At 48.2% G+C, this 17,849-nt stretch overlaps 1 protein-coding gene across 3 annotated transcripts; it reads right to left on the bottom strand.

Moving 5' to 3' along the window:
• Positions 1-9,797: 9,797 nt before the first annotated feature.
• Positions 9,798-17,846, bottom strand: LOC308065483 (aldo-keto reductase family 1 member B1-like). 3 transcript variants are annotated; one of them, XR_013928792.1, is made up of 11 exons: positions 17,689-17,846; positions 16,942-17,109; positions 15,783-15,899; positions 14,430-14,507; positions 13,680-13,802; positions 12,841-12,941; positions 12,591-12,672; positions 11,989-12,072; positions 11,175-11,257; positions 10,674-10,802; positions 9,798-10,426 (listed from the first exon to the last, which is right to left on the bottom strand). XR_013928792.1 is itself a non-coding variant. In XM_080391518.1 (10 exons), exons 1-10 carry the CDS (start codon positions 17,752-17,754, stop codon positions 10,384-10,386), a joined length of 945 nt encoding a protein of 314 aa, XP_080247644.1. In that variant the 5' UTR covers positions 17,755-17,846; the 3' UTR covers positions 9,798-10,383. The 3 variants fall into 3 exon arrangements, 2 of the variants coding, with proteins under 2 accessions (XP_080247644.1, XP_080247645.1); XM_080391518.1 differs by lacking the exon at positions 10,674-10,802; XM_080391519.1 differs by lacking the exons at positions 10,674-10,802; positions 17,689-17,846 and adding an exon at positions 16,681-16,762 and having other exon boundaries at positions 16,942-17,079.
• Between the last annotated feature and the right edge of the window lie 3 nt (positions 17,847-17,849).

The raw sequence follows: 17,849 nt of genomic DNA, 5'->3' as shown, positions 1-17,849 counted from the left end.
ACGGCACGACGCGGCACGGCACGGCACGGCACGACAAGGCGCGGCGCAGAGGGGAGATGGCGGGGAGGCGCCGGCGTCCGGAGCGCAGCTGCGGCACTGGGGCCTGGGCCCACGGCGGGGGTCCAGGGCGGCTGCCGAGCGGTGAAGAGGCCGCGTCTGCGGGCCTCGGTCACGGAGCCACCCGGGTTGTGCCTGAGGGTGCTGCCGCCGGGGCTGCGCTAACTTCACAGGCAGGGCGCGGGGTGTGCGGTGCCGGCCGTGCCTCCCACCCGGCCGGCAGCCTCGCGCAGCGCCCCGGTCCCCTGATGTGGCACCTCAGCCGCCCCAGCACATGGCAGAGGAGATGTGACACGACAGAGGTGTCTCCTGGCACCCTAAGAGCTGTTTGCAAATTGTGCTCCACAGGCCAAGGGAGGGCTGAGCCCTGTGCTGGAGCAGCACATCCCTGTGACAGGGATGGTGGCCTGGGCTGGTCCCCCTTGTCAGAGCCCTGTCACCCCGTGTGCTGGTACAGTGAGATGGCTGGAGAAACCATGTGGTGGCCAGCTTGGCACAGTGGGGAGAACCTGTTCCCAGCTCCAGATGGGAAAAATGCAGCTTCTGCTTCAATGGAAAGTCACCTGTAGTTTAGGAGCAATTTAGGATAAAGTGTGTTAAAAAAAACCCACTTTAATGTTAGGAGAGTTTTTCTAAAAGTGTTTTCAAAGTCACAGAAGAGGAACACTGACTTTTTAATGAGTGACATAATGATGAAATTATCCCTCCATCTTCAGAGAGGTGCTGAGGGCGTTTCCAAATAAAATGCACAGTCATAAATTGTACGTGGCCAGTAATCTCGCATCAGAAACTGGCTTTGAAATTTTTGCAGACGAGCATACGCTGTTTGCTGAAGAGGTCGCAGTGCAGTGGAAAAAACCCAGAGCTGCCCGGGAGGCTTTGCTGCTTGCTAGCACATGGAGAGTGTCTTCAGGTGTGAGCGTTTGCCCTGGGTGCCTCTCCCATGGCAGAGGCCCCTGCTCGCTGCAGCTTGGTATTTTTTGCTCCATTTAACTAAGGGCGGGCAAGGTAATTGGTTTTCCTCTTTAATGTCCCTCCTGTTTTGTGTCAGCACCATCAGCTGTCCCTGGCAGGATGTGATGTGTTTTCACTTGGATCACAAAGCCATTATGTAACTTGGTGCTTACTCCTTACCGTTCGGGTTCGGTTTTCCCTGGTGGTTTCTTGTCAGAGAGATGTCTCCATCTGGTCACAAGAGGCTTCAGGCAGAAGTTGGGTAATTTTTATTTTTTTTTATTCTTTGCCCACATGAGTGGGAGAGTTTCCCCTCACAGCTGTAAGGCAAGTTGGCTTTTTGCTGTTTACCTCCCGCCAAGGCCTTGCGGGGGCTGTCACATGGCAGCAGGACCTTGGGGGAAGAAGTACTGCTGCATGTGTCACCGGGTTACAGCCAGCCTGCTAAATCCTGTGCGCTGTGTCCTTGCTAACATGGCCAGCTGTTTCTTTACAGTGAATGCTGGCAATGAGGAACTCTGTGGGGGAGGAGGGTTTTTCTTCTTTTTTTTTTTTTTTCTTGATCCACGTTCGAGGTTTTGCAATGAAACAGGATGCATAGTATCATGAGTTTTCAGTTTGTTTTGCTGACTTTGCATTTAGTAACTGTAATTTCACAAGCTGCAACTTTGGAGACCAGCAGTGTTTGGTATCTGAGAAGAACAGAGCCCAAATTAATGGAAATGAGTATGTCCCTGGGGAGCTGTCTTTACTGACTGAGACCCTGTGGCCTGCCAAAAAAGCACAAAGGCAATGTAAGAAGGTGACAGAGTCACAAGGTGTGATCATCTCTACTCGTAAAGGGGAGAGCTGCAAGGGTCTGCAGCTTTACGGCTACCAACAGTTACAGGCATAACTGGAACCAGTGTGCTGAGGTAAGGGCACGCAAGGTTTCAAGCCCAGATCCCTGGGAAGAGCAGCGGGAGTTTCTGCCTTGCTCCGAGCCTTTAAAAGGGGAGATTTATCTTGGTCAGTGGGGTGCTGCAGTTCAGCCTCCCAGATCTGAGCATCTTTGGCTGAACCTGACTGTAGAAGACCTTGGCCTATTTTTCACTCTGAGCTCAAATCAAGGCAGGCGCATATCCTGGTGGATCTCCCATTGTCCTGGTTTCAGCTGGAATGGAGTCAGTTTTCTTCTTGGTAGCTGGTGCAGTGCTGTGTTTTGGCTCTGATGTGAGAATAGTGTTGATGGGACACTGATGGTTTTGGTTGTTGCTGGGTGGTGTTTGTACTGGGTCAAGGACTTTTTGGTTTATTGGGCCCTGCCAGCGAGAAGGCTGGAGGGGCATGGGAAGTTGGAAGGGGACACAGGTGGGACAGGTGACCTGAACTAGCCAAAGAGGCATTCCATACCATATGGTGTCATGCTGAGTATATAAACTGGGGGAAGAAGAAGGAAGGGGGGGACATCTGTCATTATGGCATTTGTCTTCCCAAGCAACTGTTACGCATGACGGAGCCCTGCTTTCCTGGAGATGGCGGAACACCTGCCTGCCCATGGGAAGGCGTGAATTAATTCCTTGCTTTGCTTTGCTAGTGTGCGTGGCTATTGCTTTACCTATTAAATTGTTCTTATCTCAACCCTTGAGTTTTACATTCCTTTCCGATTCTCCTCCCCATCCCTCTGGGTGAGGGGCAGTGAGCAAGCGGCTACGTGGTGCTTGGTTGCCGGCCAGGGTTAAACCACAACACCCATCTTCTCGGAGTGATGAGAATTTTTGTCTTCACAGTAGTATTTGTCCGACGGAGCTCTGGCAGATGGGAAGAGCCTGCCTGAGTTTTGGGGAGTTTGGGCTCTATGCTACTTACAAGCACTGCCCTGCACAAGGGAGGAAGGCTTTAGGATCAGCTAGTGAAGGGCTGTGTGGAGCAATGGCCTGATGTTCCTGATGCCACAGGTGAGACACTTGCCCAGAGGGACTGGAAAGAAGAGGGTAATCAACTGGAGTTGCTTGGACTGCTGGACTGTATTTGCAGGGAAGGGGCCCTGAAAAAGCGGTGATCATTGATGCCATGGCTTGAAAACTCCAAGGTCTGTACACAGTTATTACTTCCCCTCTGGCATTGCCTGAGCGGATGGGACATAAGGAGCAACTTGCACTGGAGGGAGCATTGTAGAATATAGGCAGGAGATTAGTGGCATGGCCAAAGATAATGCTGGATGTCCAGTGGCGTGGTTGATTTTGGAAAAAGTTTTAGAAGGGGTTGGAAAGTATATGTTAAGATTGTTGCAGTGTTGACCCTGATAATTTTGGTGAGTTTGTGATGTGTGTTGTGTTCACACTGATGAGTTGTTAACAACAGTGCTCTGGTCTGTAGTGACAAGGGATAGACTTTATAATGAATATACATTAAGGTTGTGATTATGTTAGAGTTTATATAAGGGTGAAAATTCTTAATACATCTTTCAGTGAGGTGAAGGGCAGAATGTAAAGGACATAAATTACAGGGGGTATCAGGGAATGGCAGTGGCAACCTGTGTGAAGACCGTGAACTGCTCAGTGCCAGCCAGAACCAATTCCAGCTACCTCCAAAACTGATGTAAACACCCCATCTCATGCCAGAATTTAAGCCCACGATGCCTGGGCTCAGACACACTCCTGGAAAGATAGGTCCTCTTTGAAGGAGGTCCATGCTGAAAGGGTTTACTTCTGAGGGACCGCAGCTGATGGATGAGCCATGCTGGAGCAAGGAAACCTCTGAAGGCACTGCAGCCACTGGGTGACCCGAGCAGGAGAAGGTATACTGCTGAAAGACAGTGGTCTAAACCTTTGGCTCCCCCTGCCCCATAGCAAACATTGTATCTTTATTGTTCAATGAAAATGTGTATTTGGTCTTAGCGGAGCTGTCTCACCTGCGCCTGGGGATTACTGAGGGGTTTTACGGGTTGCTTCCTTCAGGAAGCTGCTAAACAAATGTTCTTGGATTACACGTTCATAAATTGAAAGTGGAAATTTTGGGAAGAGTCCTAAGGTGCCTCTGTTCTTGAGCAAAGGTTTTACCTTTTTTTCCATGAAACCTGACGTGCAGCTTTATGGTTATGTGTTTGGTCACCTGCCCAGTAGGAGGAAATGGAAAAGTGCCACAGCCACAAAAGCAAATACCTCCTCATGTCACCTGACCTTGTTAAAGGAACCTTGATTGTTTTGATGGCTTGAGTTTGGCTCTAGAGCGGGTGTCTGTGTGCGTAGGGGTGTGTGGGGAGCCCAGGTGCCCAGCTCTGCTGTCACTGGGTTGCGGGGACTTGTGTCTCTGCACCGTACCCTCCAGGGCCAGGGTCAGCCAGAGGTGGAGAGGCCAAAGGGGTCGGTGGGCTCGGGCCCTGCTGCTCCGCTGTGGGGATGAGCAAGCCCCGATGCTGTGGTGCTGTGGGAGGGCTCGGGTACCCCAGCTGCTGTGGGAGGGGGTGGCTGGGCTGCAGACGCCTGCTGGAGGAGACAGCATCCTTGAGCACCTGTCCTGGGCTGGGTGCCCTGGGCCGGCAGCGTTTGGTGCGGCCGGGGGAATCACCCCGGAGGCTGGCAGGGGGCCAGCAGCCTGGGCTCGGCGCCGAGGGGCTGAGCCGCCCCTGCCCGGGGGCAGACCCCCGGCTTGCGTGGTGTCCGAAACGCGGTGGCCAGAGCTCAGGGCATGGTGGCCACGGTGACCGGCGGGGAGGGGGCGACGCGGGTCTCCTCTGAGGGCTGGCTGCCCTCTGGTGCCCGCGGGGCAAAGCGCCGAGGGGCTTCGCTGTCCCAGGGAGGGTCCCTGTGCCCCGGCCCATGCACGCTTCAGCTTTGCTCACAGCAGGGGGGGTGGCGAGGTCCAGAGAGGCTAAAAAGAGCAAGCGGGGCCTTCACGGGAAGGGAAAGACAACCGATTGGATTTGCAAAGTTTGTCTCTTGGGGAAAAGTGTGCACTGCTGTATTTGTGCCATGCCTTCCGTCTCACCCAAGCCCAAAGGTTCATTTCTTGAGATGACAGGAATTCATACTAAGTTATTTGCACAGGGAAAATAATGATAATCAATAGTGTGCCATCAAGCCAGCACTGGAGGGCTGTACTCTAGGCTGTAGGCAAGATCACAACCTACTACACCTTTATTCCAGCGAAATGTATTTGAGCAGTTCCAGGAACTGTGGTGAAGGCAGTTCTGCAGTTGTTATGGTCAGGCAATGTGGTCTGCAGCTCCACTGGAGACTATCAGCTTGACTAAGCACGTATGTTTTAAAAATCTACACTGCATACCATGCAATAAATACATAAGAACTTTGTGGCTTCTAAAGGTAATGCAAGCATGGAGAAGACTGTCAAGGACAGAAAACGCGATTGTCCCATGGTGGCTGAACTTATCTCCCATGTCTGTAGAATATCTGTGTTTCTGGGTATAGATGTGCTTTTGTCATCTGTGGGAAAGTTCCTCCCCTGCCTGTCAGTGACGAAGAAAATGCTTGAAACCTCTTTGTTGGGAAGTTAATACCAATACAACTGAGGACCATGACAGCTTTAATTTCTAGTACAGAAACTACTAATACTTTTCTACATTGTTCATGCAGGTTTATGGCACTATTGTCAGCAACCATTTCTAGTAGGAGGGACAGGTGTATCTCTTGGACCAAGCAAAGTGAGGACTCACCAAAACACATACAGATAAACAACTCACAGCACTTGTGGAATAAAGCAGAACAAGCATGCTTGCTGTACTCCTCTATCATGACTATTAAGGGAAAATAGGAAAAAGAACTGCTTTTTAAGATTTGTTTTTTGAAGAGTATAAGGCCCTGTTTAGGTCCCAAGAACATTTAACCGAGGTCTAGAGTGAGCCACATCTGCTGAACATTATGTACACACAGGTCTCCTGTGAGGGGAGCCTCAGTTTAAGTTGGTAGCACTAAGAAAATCACAACATCTCAGATGTACAAGGACAGCAACAGATCCCCACATTTCCATATTGCTCTACACTTAGTGTGTTGTTCAGATGTTAATTATGCCATGACACTTTTACTCAAGGGCTTTGTTCACATAAAACTAACCATGACAGCTTTAAAAGTATGAAAACGTTAACAAGCTCAAAAGCAGATAGGATGGAGGTCTTAACCTGCCTGTAGCAGAAAGGAAAAGCTAAGACTAGAAATAGATTGAGACATCAACTCCTTTGAAGTACATGACGTATGAAACTTGGATGTCAGAAAGTCTCACCTTTTGAAATCCAGGGTCTGTGGAACAACACTAAGGCTCCTTCAGCTCAGTCTGTACTGTATTAAGGACTTGGTAATTAAAGACAGAAATGGAAAATAGAAGCATTTTCTTTTGCTCTGTGATTCTGTAACATGCAGAGGAAAGAATTTCTGCTGGGCAGCAAAGCACAGCCCTCCTTCCCACAAAGTGGTAGGCTAAGTCATTGGCAGATGAGTATACTTTGGATTTGTAGAAGACAATGCGTAGCCAAAAGTAAAGCAGCACAACTCAAGCTTGCAGCTGGGATGCCTAATCTGAGTGTTAGATCTGCATCTCCCACTATCAAAAGGAAAGAGGACACTGTGCAAGCAGCAGTCTCGGGGGCAGAGATCAAGAGCCTGGCTCGTGGGCAGAGCAAAGCTGAATGAGCAGCACCGGAGCAGTACTGATACACACAGCAGACGTGTTGCCTTTCTGGACTGGAGCAGCAGTAGTCCTGCAAGCGCAAGTGGCAGTTTTGATGAAGTATTCCAGGAGGGAAAGCCAAGGATATTGCTGTTACTGTACCTTGAACCCAAGGGGCCAGTGCATGAGGTGGAGATCCAGTTTCAGGTTGGCAAGAATCTTCTGGCAGGCTCCCTTCACCAGAGGCTTTTCATGAAACACGTACCACGGCTAGAGACAAAAAGCCAAGGCACACAGTGGCCTCCTGGGTTAAACCTCTTGGAACTTTTCTGTCCTGTACCTGTCTCCTTTAGAGGTGATGTGAAATTAGGCCACCCTAGTGCTCTTCAGGTGGGGCGTGCTCTGTGAGCAAGACTGGCTGATGGGCAGTGTGTGTTGTGGTAGCGTACGTGATCAAACTAGGTTGCAAACTGAAAAACTGATCCTGTTCCCTTAGTCAAGACATGTAAAAGCCACTTATTACAGGCAGATATGGATTAAAGAGCTCTTGTAAGTTAATAATTTTAGTAGTGAGCCAAATACAGGAATTCCTGTGCAAGCAGGGGAAAAACCCAGCATACTTCTGAGACCATTTCAGCTTAATACATACTTTGAACAGTCAGTCCCCTGAAAATGGAGAATGCGGAGCATATCTGTGATAACTCTTTACCAAACAGGGTGACAAAAAGAAGCTTCCATCAGCATTGACCTGAACTATGCTCTGAATTACTCCATGCTCTAGTACATAAGCTTTCTCCACTGCTCTGAATTTCCTTCTGCTAACACGTTCGACAGAAAACAGGCCTTTCCCTAGATCCTAGGTCACCAGATCCTTACCTTACTGGTGATGAGAGTCATCTCATTTCACAAAGCCTTCCCTGATTTTCTGCTGGATCTCCTCCCCAATGTCCCTCTCACTCTGGTAAGTGCAGGCACAAAGTGGCAGTACCCAGTACTGGTGGCAGCCATCCCCGCAGCTGTTACTTGCCTGGCTGGGGACTGAAAAAATAAAGTTAAGGTCCCAAACCAGAACATACCTGCCACCTCCTAGTTATCTAGAAGCTAATGACAGACATACAAAGGGGTTTTAAGAAGAGTTCTCCCATGCAGCATTGTTAAAGCTATATTCATCCTACAAATGCAGTGTCGTGGGCTTGGAGCCAGTCTCCCATGGGGGTCAGCCCCTGGCACTGGGACAGTTCTCCAGGGCTGGACCAGGGGGAAGAGTGCTGTGCCAGGGAGCTCTGCAGTGCCTCTCACCCCACGCTCCGGGCTTCCCTGTGTTGGGTCTGAGAAGGGAAACAGCAGCTGCCCAGCTGTGGAAATTTGCGTCTGACGGAGAGGGCACGGATCTACACCTCCGTCATCCACATCAGCGGGGTGCTGTACGTGCTGCAGCCCAGCGCCACCCCATAGCACATCACACCTGTGATCCGAAGCTCACATCAGCTGCTTCGTGTGTGCGTCTCTGTGTTTCTACCGTGAAAGGGCACGTAAGAGCAGTGCACAGAGCCGCTGGTCTACCTTGTTTACACACGTCCAGTAACGTTTGTTTTCAGGCACTGCACAGATTGCCGGTTTTGCAGTCATCGGTAACGGTGTGCATGTCTCTGCCCGAACTTGCCTGAAGCCCACGGGTGGCCTGCCAGAGCCGTGTGTCCCTGCCAGGTGACCGAGCCGGCCCTTGGTCGCAGGGGGGCTGCCAGGAGTCAGGGGGCTCGCAGCCGCCGGTGCCCTCCGCAGGTGGGGTGAACGTAGCCCATGCTTGCCCTAACAGAAAAGTGGGCTGTTTCGTAGGAGTTATTTGGAAAGCACTGGTTTTAAAGCAGAATGTTATTTTTATTGTTGGGAGAAACTACTTTTAAAGTCCTTTGAAAGTGGCAGAATAGTTAGTTTTTAATGAACCTCATGATGATCACGACACCTCTCTATTTTCAGGAAGGTGCAGGCCATGTTCAGAATAAAATATAGACGTGTAGAAATAAATGGTAGGTGGCCTTTAATTGCACATTACAAACTGGCTTTGAAATTTTGCATATAAGAACATGCTGTTTTGTTGAAGTGGTCACAGCGGAGCAGGAGAAGAAAAAAAAAAAAAAAGCACACCTGCAGGATCCAAGAGCTGGTCTAGGATGTTATGCTAAGCTCACCTGAGAAACTTGGCTGCTTGCTCATGCTTGGGGAATTTCTGCAGGTGCAAGCATTAGCTGGGAATATAATAGTGCATTTTTCTCTGGGTACCTTTCCCACAGCACATGCCCAACTGCTTTGTACTTTTTGCTCCGCTTACCCGCGGACAGACAAGGTAATTGGTTCTCTTTAATCTTCCCCGGTTTTGCTCAGCGCCATCACCCATCCTCAGCAGGATGTGATGTTTCAGTTACATCACAAAACAGTTATATAACACAGTGTTTGCCTTTTACTTTTTTCTGGATCCCTTCTCTGTAAATCTGCTCTGACAGTTGACAGAAAGCCTGAGAGATCAAATCTTACAGGACCATGAAGACCTTCCCTTGGTCAGGAGTAGAATAACTGGATATAATGAACCATCACTGACCAGCCACTGCAAACAAGAATTGTGTGAGGATGTGAAAGTGACAGGAGAACAATACATGGAAGTAATTCACGAGGTGTAGTATTATGTGTCCCTCATCTACTACTCCACTCAGTGTGGTCTCACCTCGGGGAAATGAAACACTCTGACCTAAGTGTCAGGCTCTGGGCAGTTGCTCAGCAGTAACACATACTATTACACCTTGTGTCTATCATCTTGGGTATGTGCATAGTGATGTTTCCCCGTAGTCTGTTCTATTGTGGGCTTTTAAAGTAGACGTCAGCACAGCCTACCAACCACACCAGTCCACAGTGATACCACTGTGAAGCTTTCCAGCACTTTCAGGTGTTGGTCTCCTGGTGCTGACCCACAGCCCATACTAAGGCTTGTCACACTCAACTGTTCTGGTCAGCACTGCTCTGTCAACCAAAGCTTGTTGTACCAAGTTATTATACCAGCTTTTCAAGACAAGACGTTGATGCTCCTGTGCCATCATTTAAAACTGAATATGGATGACTTTTCAATGACACTGTTGATGTAAGTGGCTTGGTTTGTCATTTTCACATCAGAGTAGAACTTCCAAACCAGCAGCAATCTAAGCAATTTTTATTTTGGATACAAAGAAAATTGAACATTAATTTCTGTCCGGTTTCAGCCTACAAAAGAGCGTGAGTGAAATAAGGCCTAGTATGAGTTGGTATGCATCTATACGTCTAGACATTTCTCCCATTTATTCTTCTTTCCCAGAAAGCTTTGGGATGTGCTCTAGAAGTAAAGTTAATTGTTGCCTTTTATCCTTAGGCAGTGATTACGCAGTTCATTCTTTCAGGATGGATCTCTCTTTTGTGCTCACCTATCCTTACCTGCAGCCTTAAGTGGTAATGACTTGAAAATCGACGCAAGACAGATCAGTTGTTAATTCATCCTTCATGTCTTCTGCTTTGCTATTTCAGCTATGCAGACACTCATTTAATGAGCAGAGAATTATTAAAGCCCATCTATTTCACTACTTCCTTCCACCAAAGAAGAAAAACCCAGAGTCAGTGAATACATATACTATGCCTTTCCTGGCATAGTTATTCCTATACACTGTGTAAGCTACATGGTGGACAACTTCAGACAGTCATAGAAGCTCATCAGACCTCAGAGGCCTGCAGGAGGGCATGATAAAAGTGTCTTCAGTATTCTGCATTGAAAGGGTACTCCTTGTGATTTTTGCACCTGAAGGAAATCAAAGAGGAAAGATTACTCTCCAGACTGAAATAAATGCTGTATAGAACTATGCTGGGCATACAGAAGAGCCTTCAAGGGAGGCTCTGAATTGTGCAACTGCAGAATTTAAGAGACTTACTAGTATAGAAATGGCACAGATGACCAACAAGTTCAAGTCTTTTTCTGTTATTCAGGCACTGAACAGTGGTGGGACCAAGTTACTTTCTAGGTAAGAGTTAAAGTTCACACTGCTTACAGAGAAAACAGCCGTTTCTGTGGCCTTTCAGCCAAGACTTCTTGTCTTGCTATAGGTTTCCAGGGTGCACATCTGCAAACAGTTGTTCTTCATACTGCACTTCAGGTGGTCATTCCCTCCCCCAACCACCTGTGTAAGAGCTGACATCAGTTTATAATAACTTACAGAAAAAAATTACCCTAAGTTTAAAACTGCCTAATGCTCATCTCTCCAATATGGGCATAACCAAAGTTATCAACTAGAACCCTCCTTCTGGTATTCCAGGAAAAGTCTCCTGGAGAAAGGATTCACAATCAATACACAGTATGACTTACACTCATCCTTTTAGTCAATAAAGTGAAAATGTAACTCCACTAAGATGTTAAACAACAGATGCTTCAGCCCCCAAATTATTTCAGATTTCAAAATATACCAAATTTAAACAGCTACACCAGTACCTATGAGATCAGAGTCAAGATTATGAAAAATGTAAGAATCTGAAGGAAACAAGCTGTCACTTACGTGATCATTTCACAGATCCTCCAGTTTCTGTTTAAGCTGAGAAGGGTTGCCATTTCCTCTTTAGTCAATTCAAAGTCAAACACCTAGCAAGAGAAACAGCTGAAATCACCTCTTTGATCAAATCAAATCAGAAGCAAGACTCACAAGATTGAAGAACACGTTCACATCAGGAAGGGTGCTGGTTAGAAATGATAGCTTCACAAGACAGGGAAATGAAAAGAAGTATCTTTGGGTTTTGAGACTCTGTTGGCAAAGGGAAGAAACAAACAAAAAAAAGACTGCCAATTGCAGTTACATGTGCCGGCTGTTCCAGGATGCTTGGTGAGCACCTCAGTGCTGCAGAATACCTCTATTTGTGGAAGATGCATTTCTCTCCAATTCCAAAGAAACATGTGGAAGACTTCCATATTTCAATAAATCCAGCTATGTTACTTCTGAAACCTTGATGTCCAATATCAGGAAAAAGCAATGTGGTTTACTGACACCAGGACTCTTCCCCTAAGATCGCTTACTCTGCTTTTGAGGAATGTTAGTGCACTTGGGCTCCAAGCAAGCCCTGCCCACCACTTCATCCACAAGTCACAGAACAGGAGACACTAGGTAACGTGACTGATATGCTTATCAGTAAACTGTTTCCAAGAGCTCTGTCTATCTTTTCTCCACCTGTAGTTTGCACTGTAGGCCTAGCTTCCAGACAGAGAAAAAGCCCAGTCCTCTTGCCTGAGGAGGACCTGGGAAGGATCACGGATTGCTCTGCAGGGAGAAGCCATGCCACCCCTGAAGGGCAGCACCCAGCTCACTCCTAACGACTCACCTTGAAGTTCTCCACAATGCGCTGTGGTGTGACAGACTTGGGAATTGCAATTACATTTCTCTGGATTTGGAAGCGAAGCAGAACCTGCAGGAACAGACAACGGAGTCAGAGAGAGGATGGCTGCTCTGCAGGAAGCAGAGCCTGTTCCAGCAGCTGTTTTCCCTAAGCAATACCCGGTTCTGCAGAGCTGCATTTCAAATCATTCCCATCCCTGTGGCCCAGGTAGTGCTTCCTGGAGAGCAAAAAGGGAAGTGGTGAAGGCCCAAGTGGAAGGCCTCCTTTCCCATTCAGTTTTGGGACAGTCAATTCCCTTTTCTTCCCACCTGAGCTTTTAGCAGTCTATGCAAGGCTTTCATTTTCTGCAAGGGGACTTAAGCAGGAAAGTGACATCTCAGGATGGGTCAAGAACCTCTTCCTGGCTGAGGGCCAAAGAAATAGTAGTAGCATATATTGTAAGCCACAGAGCAGGCAATCAGCACTGCCTGTTAACACCACGAAAGAGCATCACAGGGAACAGTGATAGAGCCTGTACCTTCTCTTCAGACAGTTTCCTTACCGGCTGCACTACAGGAAGGAGTACCCACTGTCCAGAACCTACCCACCTGTGCTGGGGTTTTGTTGTGCTTGGCTGCAATCTCTTTGATCTTGGGGTCATCCAGAAGGGAAGGTGCATCTGGCTTAGACCTACACAGAAAAAAAAAAGGAAGAAATGGCAAAGAATCACTCCTGAAAGATTCCACCTTGCATGAGTACTTAAAAAATAAATAAATACATACACACCTGTGCCATTACTCATTCAATTAGTCTGAATGTTTCAAACCTAACCCACACACTAACCTACTTCAAAATTACCTGTCAGGGCGTCCAAGTGGACAGTATGCTGTCACAGTGATCCCTTTGGACTGGCAATAGTTGATAAGTTTCTCCTGGGAAAGGTATGGATGACACTCGATCTGCCAACACAGAAGCAGAGACTGTCAGTTGTAGAACTACTGTAGTGTTCTGATGCTCCAGAGATGTTTTTTCTGAATCCTAATCACTTAATTACAGGCTGCTTTCATCCTACCCTGCATATGGTCTATGTGACAATACGAGACTATAATTCTATAAGGCACCAACTTTTATACTGAGTCCTTATGTGCTTTTTGGGTTTTGTTCTGAGACGCTTTATAAAAGTCATTGATTACCATCAGAATGATAGCTTTTGTCTGGATTCTTTACCCCTCCAGAGAGAATGCTTCATAGGAAAACACTCCATTCAACAAGGTGAGACAACAAGGAAATATTCTGGTCCTTTTTGTACCGAGAAATATCCAGACAGCAGAATTTACATGACATACTGTGTCTACTTTGTTCTCTCTTGTTCCATCTCCTCATTCAACTGTATTGGCTATTCTACCAAAAAATCAAATCCCCTTGGGGTACACATCAGACTTGCCCATACTCCTGCATTACCCACCAAATGTGCCCAGGTCCTTGAGCAAAAGCAATCCCACAAATAGGTTTGCCTTTGCCTGAGGCAGGAATAACCCAGACTGCTTTCCCCAGCATATTTTTAATGTGCACTACAGGAACTTTATCCGATTCCACAGTACATTAGAGTTTTGATTGGGCAGGGCCAGTTCCATTCAACTGTAATCAGATCTTTATAATCCCTGGAATATAGTCACCTGCAGTCACTTTGCAGCTACCTGGTTATTTGCAGGCTTGTGCTTCAGTCCTGGCTTGTTCAAGATTCTTTCAGTCTGTTCACGGTTAAAGTTGGAGATTCCAATGGCTTTTACCAGACCAGCATCCACCAGTTCTTCCATGGCCTAACAGGAAGAAGCACAAAGTCAGCATCCAGTGTATAAGACATGACCCAAATACATTCTTCTTGATGTGACTTGTGTCTCTTCATAGGAAACACAAAGTAACTGTTCAGAATTGCCAGCTTTTTGATTCTCAAGGGGAAAAGTGTGTACTGTGCCACGTTTTCTATTACACCAAAGCCCCAAATCATTGCTGAGACTGTGAAATTCACCAAGTTACACAAGGAAAAGATGATTCTAACTCTTGTGACAGCACTGGAGAGCTATGCCCTAGGAGTATGGCAGGATCACAACCTAAATGTCTTTTTCTGCAAAATCTGTTTGAGCAGTTCAAGAACTGCATGAGAACTGTGGTGAAGAAAAATCATATAGTTATGGTCAAGTAAGTAACTTTCTAACCTCAGTATGGTCTGCAGCTCCACTGAAAGTGACTGGGCAGCTCAGTAACTTGAGATGCTAATCTACGGTGAATAGGAACAATAGCTTGACTAAGCATGCACATTTTTAAAAGCTACCACATACTTTTGTGATTTTTTTCCAACTAATTTTGCATACATGCATGAGCCATTCTGTGACTGCTGAAGCTAAACACCACAGAAGACATGACTCTTCCGCTATGGCTGAACTTACCTCCCACGTCTGTAGAATATCTGTGTTGCTGGGTATAGACATGCCTTTGTCATCTGTGGGAAACAACTCCTCTCCTGCCTGCCAATGAGAGACAAAATGCTTGAAAATCTGTTGAACAATTTGCTTAATACCGTGAGAGTTCACAACCACGACAGCTTAAACTTCTAGTGCAGGCAAGAACACTTAATTCTCATGTACATTCAGTCATTCCTTCCTGAGAAGTGTGCTGAAATTAAGGCATTTTTTCAGTGACCATTCCCATAAAGACATGTTTTTCTGCTAGACCCCCTCTGCATGACGACTCACCCAAACACTTTCATGGAAAAAAACCACTCAGAACTATAGCCTCCAGTCTCATACATGTTCACTTCATGTGTTGTTCTTTTGTGCCCACTTAAGATGAACTGGTTTGTTCTTTTTGCAGAAGGGCATCGAGAGACCTAGTTAGGTACTAGTAACATGTAACTTTGGTCTACATAACACCAGATCTGCTGAAAAGAGCTATTACGTGTGGTGACAGTTCTTCCATGACAAAGCTCAGTGTAATACTAGGATAATTAGAAGAGCTTGTGTATAAGTTACAAAGACACCACGACTGAACTGCATTTAAACAGCTGTTTGCTACTGTTACCATGAGACAATTTCATTTTCATGGCTTTGTTAACATAAAGCTAAAATAAGAGTATGAAATAAAGATGAGCAACTCAAAAGCAACAGGTAGGATGGAGACTGATCAGACTGTAACAGGATAGAAAGGCTAAGACTAGAAATAGTCAAACTGAGACATCAACTCCTTCACTGATCTGTGAAAGAGTTTAGGCCCCCAAGAAGTCTCGCCTTTTGAATTCCTGTCTCAATGCAACAACACTAAGGCAGGGTCAACAACAAGCAAGGTCAGCTCAGTCTGTACTGTATGAAGTACTTGGTGATTAAAGAGAGAAATGGAAAAAAGAATTATTTTCTCTTGCTCTGTATTTCACACAGAGGAAAATTTCTGACAGGAAGCAAAGTGCAGCCCTCCTTCCCACAAGGGGTAATTTTCAGATAAGCATATACTAATTAATAAAAGAAATGGAGAGCAGCCTTCCTTATGCTTGCAGCTGGGGGACCTGCCCCTAGTTTTCAGTGGGTGTGCAAGCATCAAAGGGGTATGCAAGCAACAGTCTCAGGGCAGAAATCAAAAGCCTGGCTCATGTGGCTGGAATAATGCCAAGCACCAAAGCAGTGCTGGTACGCAGGACAGACAGGTGGCTGTCTTTCTCAGCCAGAGCAATTGCTGGGCTGTAAAGCCCTATAACTCTCTAAAAGCCATAGTCACAGGAAACAAAGCCAAGGGCATTACCACTAATGTACCTTCAAACCAAAAGGCCAGTGCATGAGGTAGAGATCCAGGTAATCCACCTTCAGGTCAGCAAGAGTCTTCTGGCACGCTCCCTTCACCAGAGGTTTGTCATGAAACGTACACCATAGCTAAAGAATAAAAACCAAGGCACACCGTGACCGCCTGGGTTTAAGTTCTCAGGTGATCTCCTGCACAGGACAGAAACGCTCCATCTTTTTTGAAAGGCAATGTGGAACAAGGCCATCCTAGCGCTCTTCAGGGGGGGCTTACTCTGTGATGGGACTGGCCTATGACACTTAATTCAGTATGTGCAGTGGCAGGACACACAGTCAGACAGATCAGTAGTAAAAACTCCTATGCAAGGTCAGATGTGTGTAGAAGAGGATGGTTTAGCTCAAGAATGCCTTCTGTCAGATTTGACCATTTGCACATTTCCTGTAAAAACTTCAGCAGGCAAAGCCATGAAAACATAAAACAAGGTGTAAAGAAGGTTGGCACCAACCTTTACCAAGGTAAGGAGCAAGCTCAGAATCAGCTAAACAGCCTGTTTTCCTTAGTAAGCAAGAGAAAGAAAACCCAGCAACCACACTTTCCTTGGGATGTGCTGAGCAGATTACACTGTCCCAGGGTGCCCAGAACCTCATCTTCACACGGCAGAGACACTCCTTTGGCAGGACTGTGAGCCTAGCTGCTGGAACAAGCTCGAGGAGCTGCCAGGCTCATCTCCTCTGCTGTGCTTTAGCAGTCAGTAAGGTGCCATTACCAAACTGGTTCTGCCTCTGTATCAGTCCATGACACCAACGTGGTCTCAGACCTCTGCATCACAGGTTTGCTTGGTGCTACCTAGCCCACTCTACCTTTTCCTGCTTCCCTTCTGCACCAACTACTCTGCAGATGGCCTCTTCTCACCTATCTCACCAGGATGCTGGGTCTCCTCAGCACAGTCCCAGACCACAGCAGGGTGCAGACGCAGTGTATCCTTCCTGACTCTCTGTGGAGAATGGGTTGAATCAGTAAGCTTCTATCAGGAGTGACTTGAATGATGTTATGAATTGCTTTATCCTACAGCATAAAGTTTGCCTCCAGTACTTAAGCTTCCTACTGCGAAAATACTATAGGCAAAGCATTCCCCCATCCCTCCTCCGGGGTGGAGGATCATCAGACCCTTACCTTACTGACGATGAAGAGGTCCTCTCGTTTCACAGCACCTTCCTTGATTTTTTGCTGGATCCCATCCCCAACTTCCTTCTCATTCTGGTACACGTAGGCGCAGTCAAAGTGGCGGTACCCAACATCGATGGCAGCCATCACTGCGGCTTCCACCTTACCTGGGGGGGCCTGAAGGGAAAAAGGGTATGTGTGACATGCCTTGATCTGGGATTCTCGCATGCTGCTCTCGAGGTAGCAGGACGGGAAACAGACACATGAAGGGGCTTTAAGAACAGCTTCACCGTAAAGCTTTCCTGGGTCTCATTTTAAGCACGGGCACGGGAGCTCACACCCAGCCGCAGCCGTTCCGCGGCCGCCGCGCTCAGCCCCGCACTCCGCCGCGCCGAGGTCCCCCCGCCGGGCCGCTCCCCAGGGCCGGGCCGAGGCCCCCCCGCCTCCCCCGCCGCTGCCCCGGGGAGCGGCCCTCAGCAGCTGCCAGCACGGGGGGCTCAGCCCGGCGGAGGGGCCTCAGCCCCCGGCGACCCGCGCAGAGCGCTGCGCTGCCGCGGGGCTCGGGCTGCTGCGAGGGGCCAGCGGGCAGCGAGCGACCCTCGGTGCCAGGCGCCGCGGCGGCCCCGCCGTGCCGGGCGGGGAGCCCCGGCCGGGGGCTCGGTGGCGCCGGCAGCGCCGCGCCCCCCCTGGGAGCGAGAGGCCGCGCACGGCAGCCCCGGGCCCCGTCGCAGGAGATCTCGCCGTGCCCGCCGTTACCTTCCATGTGCCCAGCCCCAGGAGGGGCACCTTGGCCGCGGCACCCAGCCGCGCGTAGCTCGCCATGGCCCCGCTCAGCAACGCGCTGCCCGCCGAACGCTCCCACGGCGGCGCGTCCCACCCCGGGGCTGCCGGTCCGGCCCCTCCCGGGGGTGGTGCCC

This window comes from Falco punctatus (assembly GCF_963210335.1).
Source record: "Falco punctatus genome assembly, chromosome: 6".
NCBI classification, from domain to species: domain Eukaryota; kingdom Metazoa; phylum Chordata; class Aves; order Falconiformes; family Falconidae; genus Falco; species Falco punctatus.
Note: the sequence above shows the minus strand (reverse complement) of the source record. Positions and strands in the feature narration are given on the sequence as shown.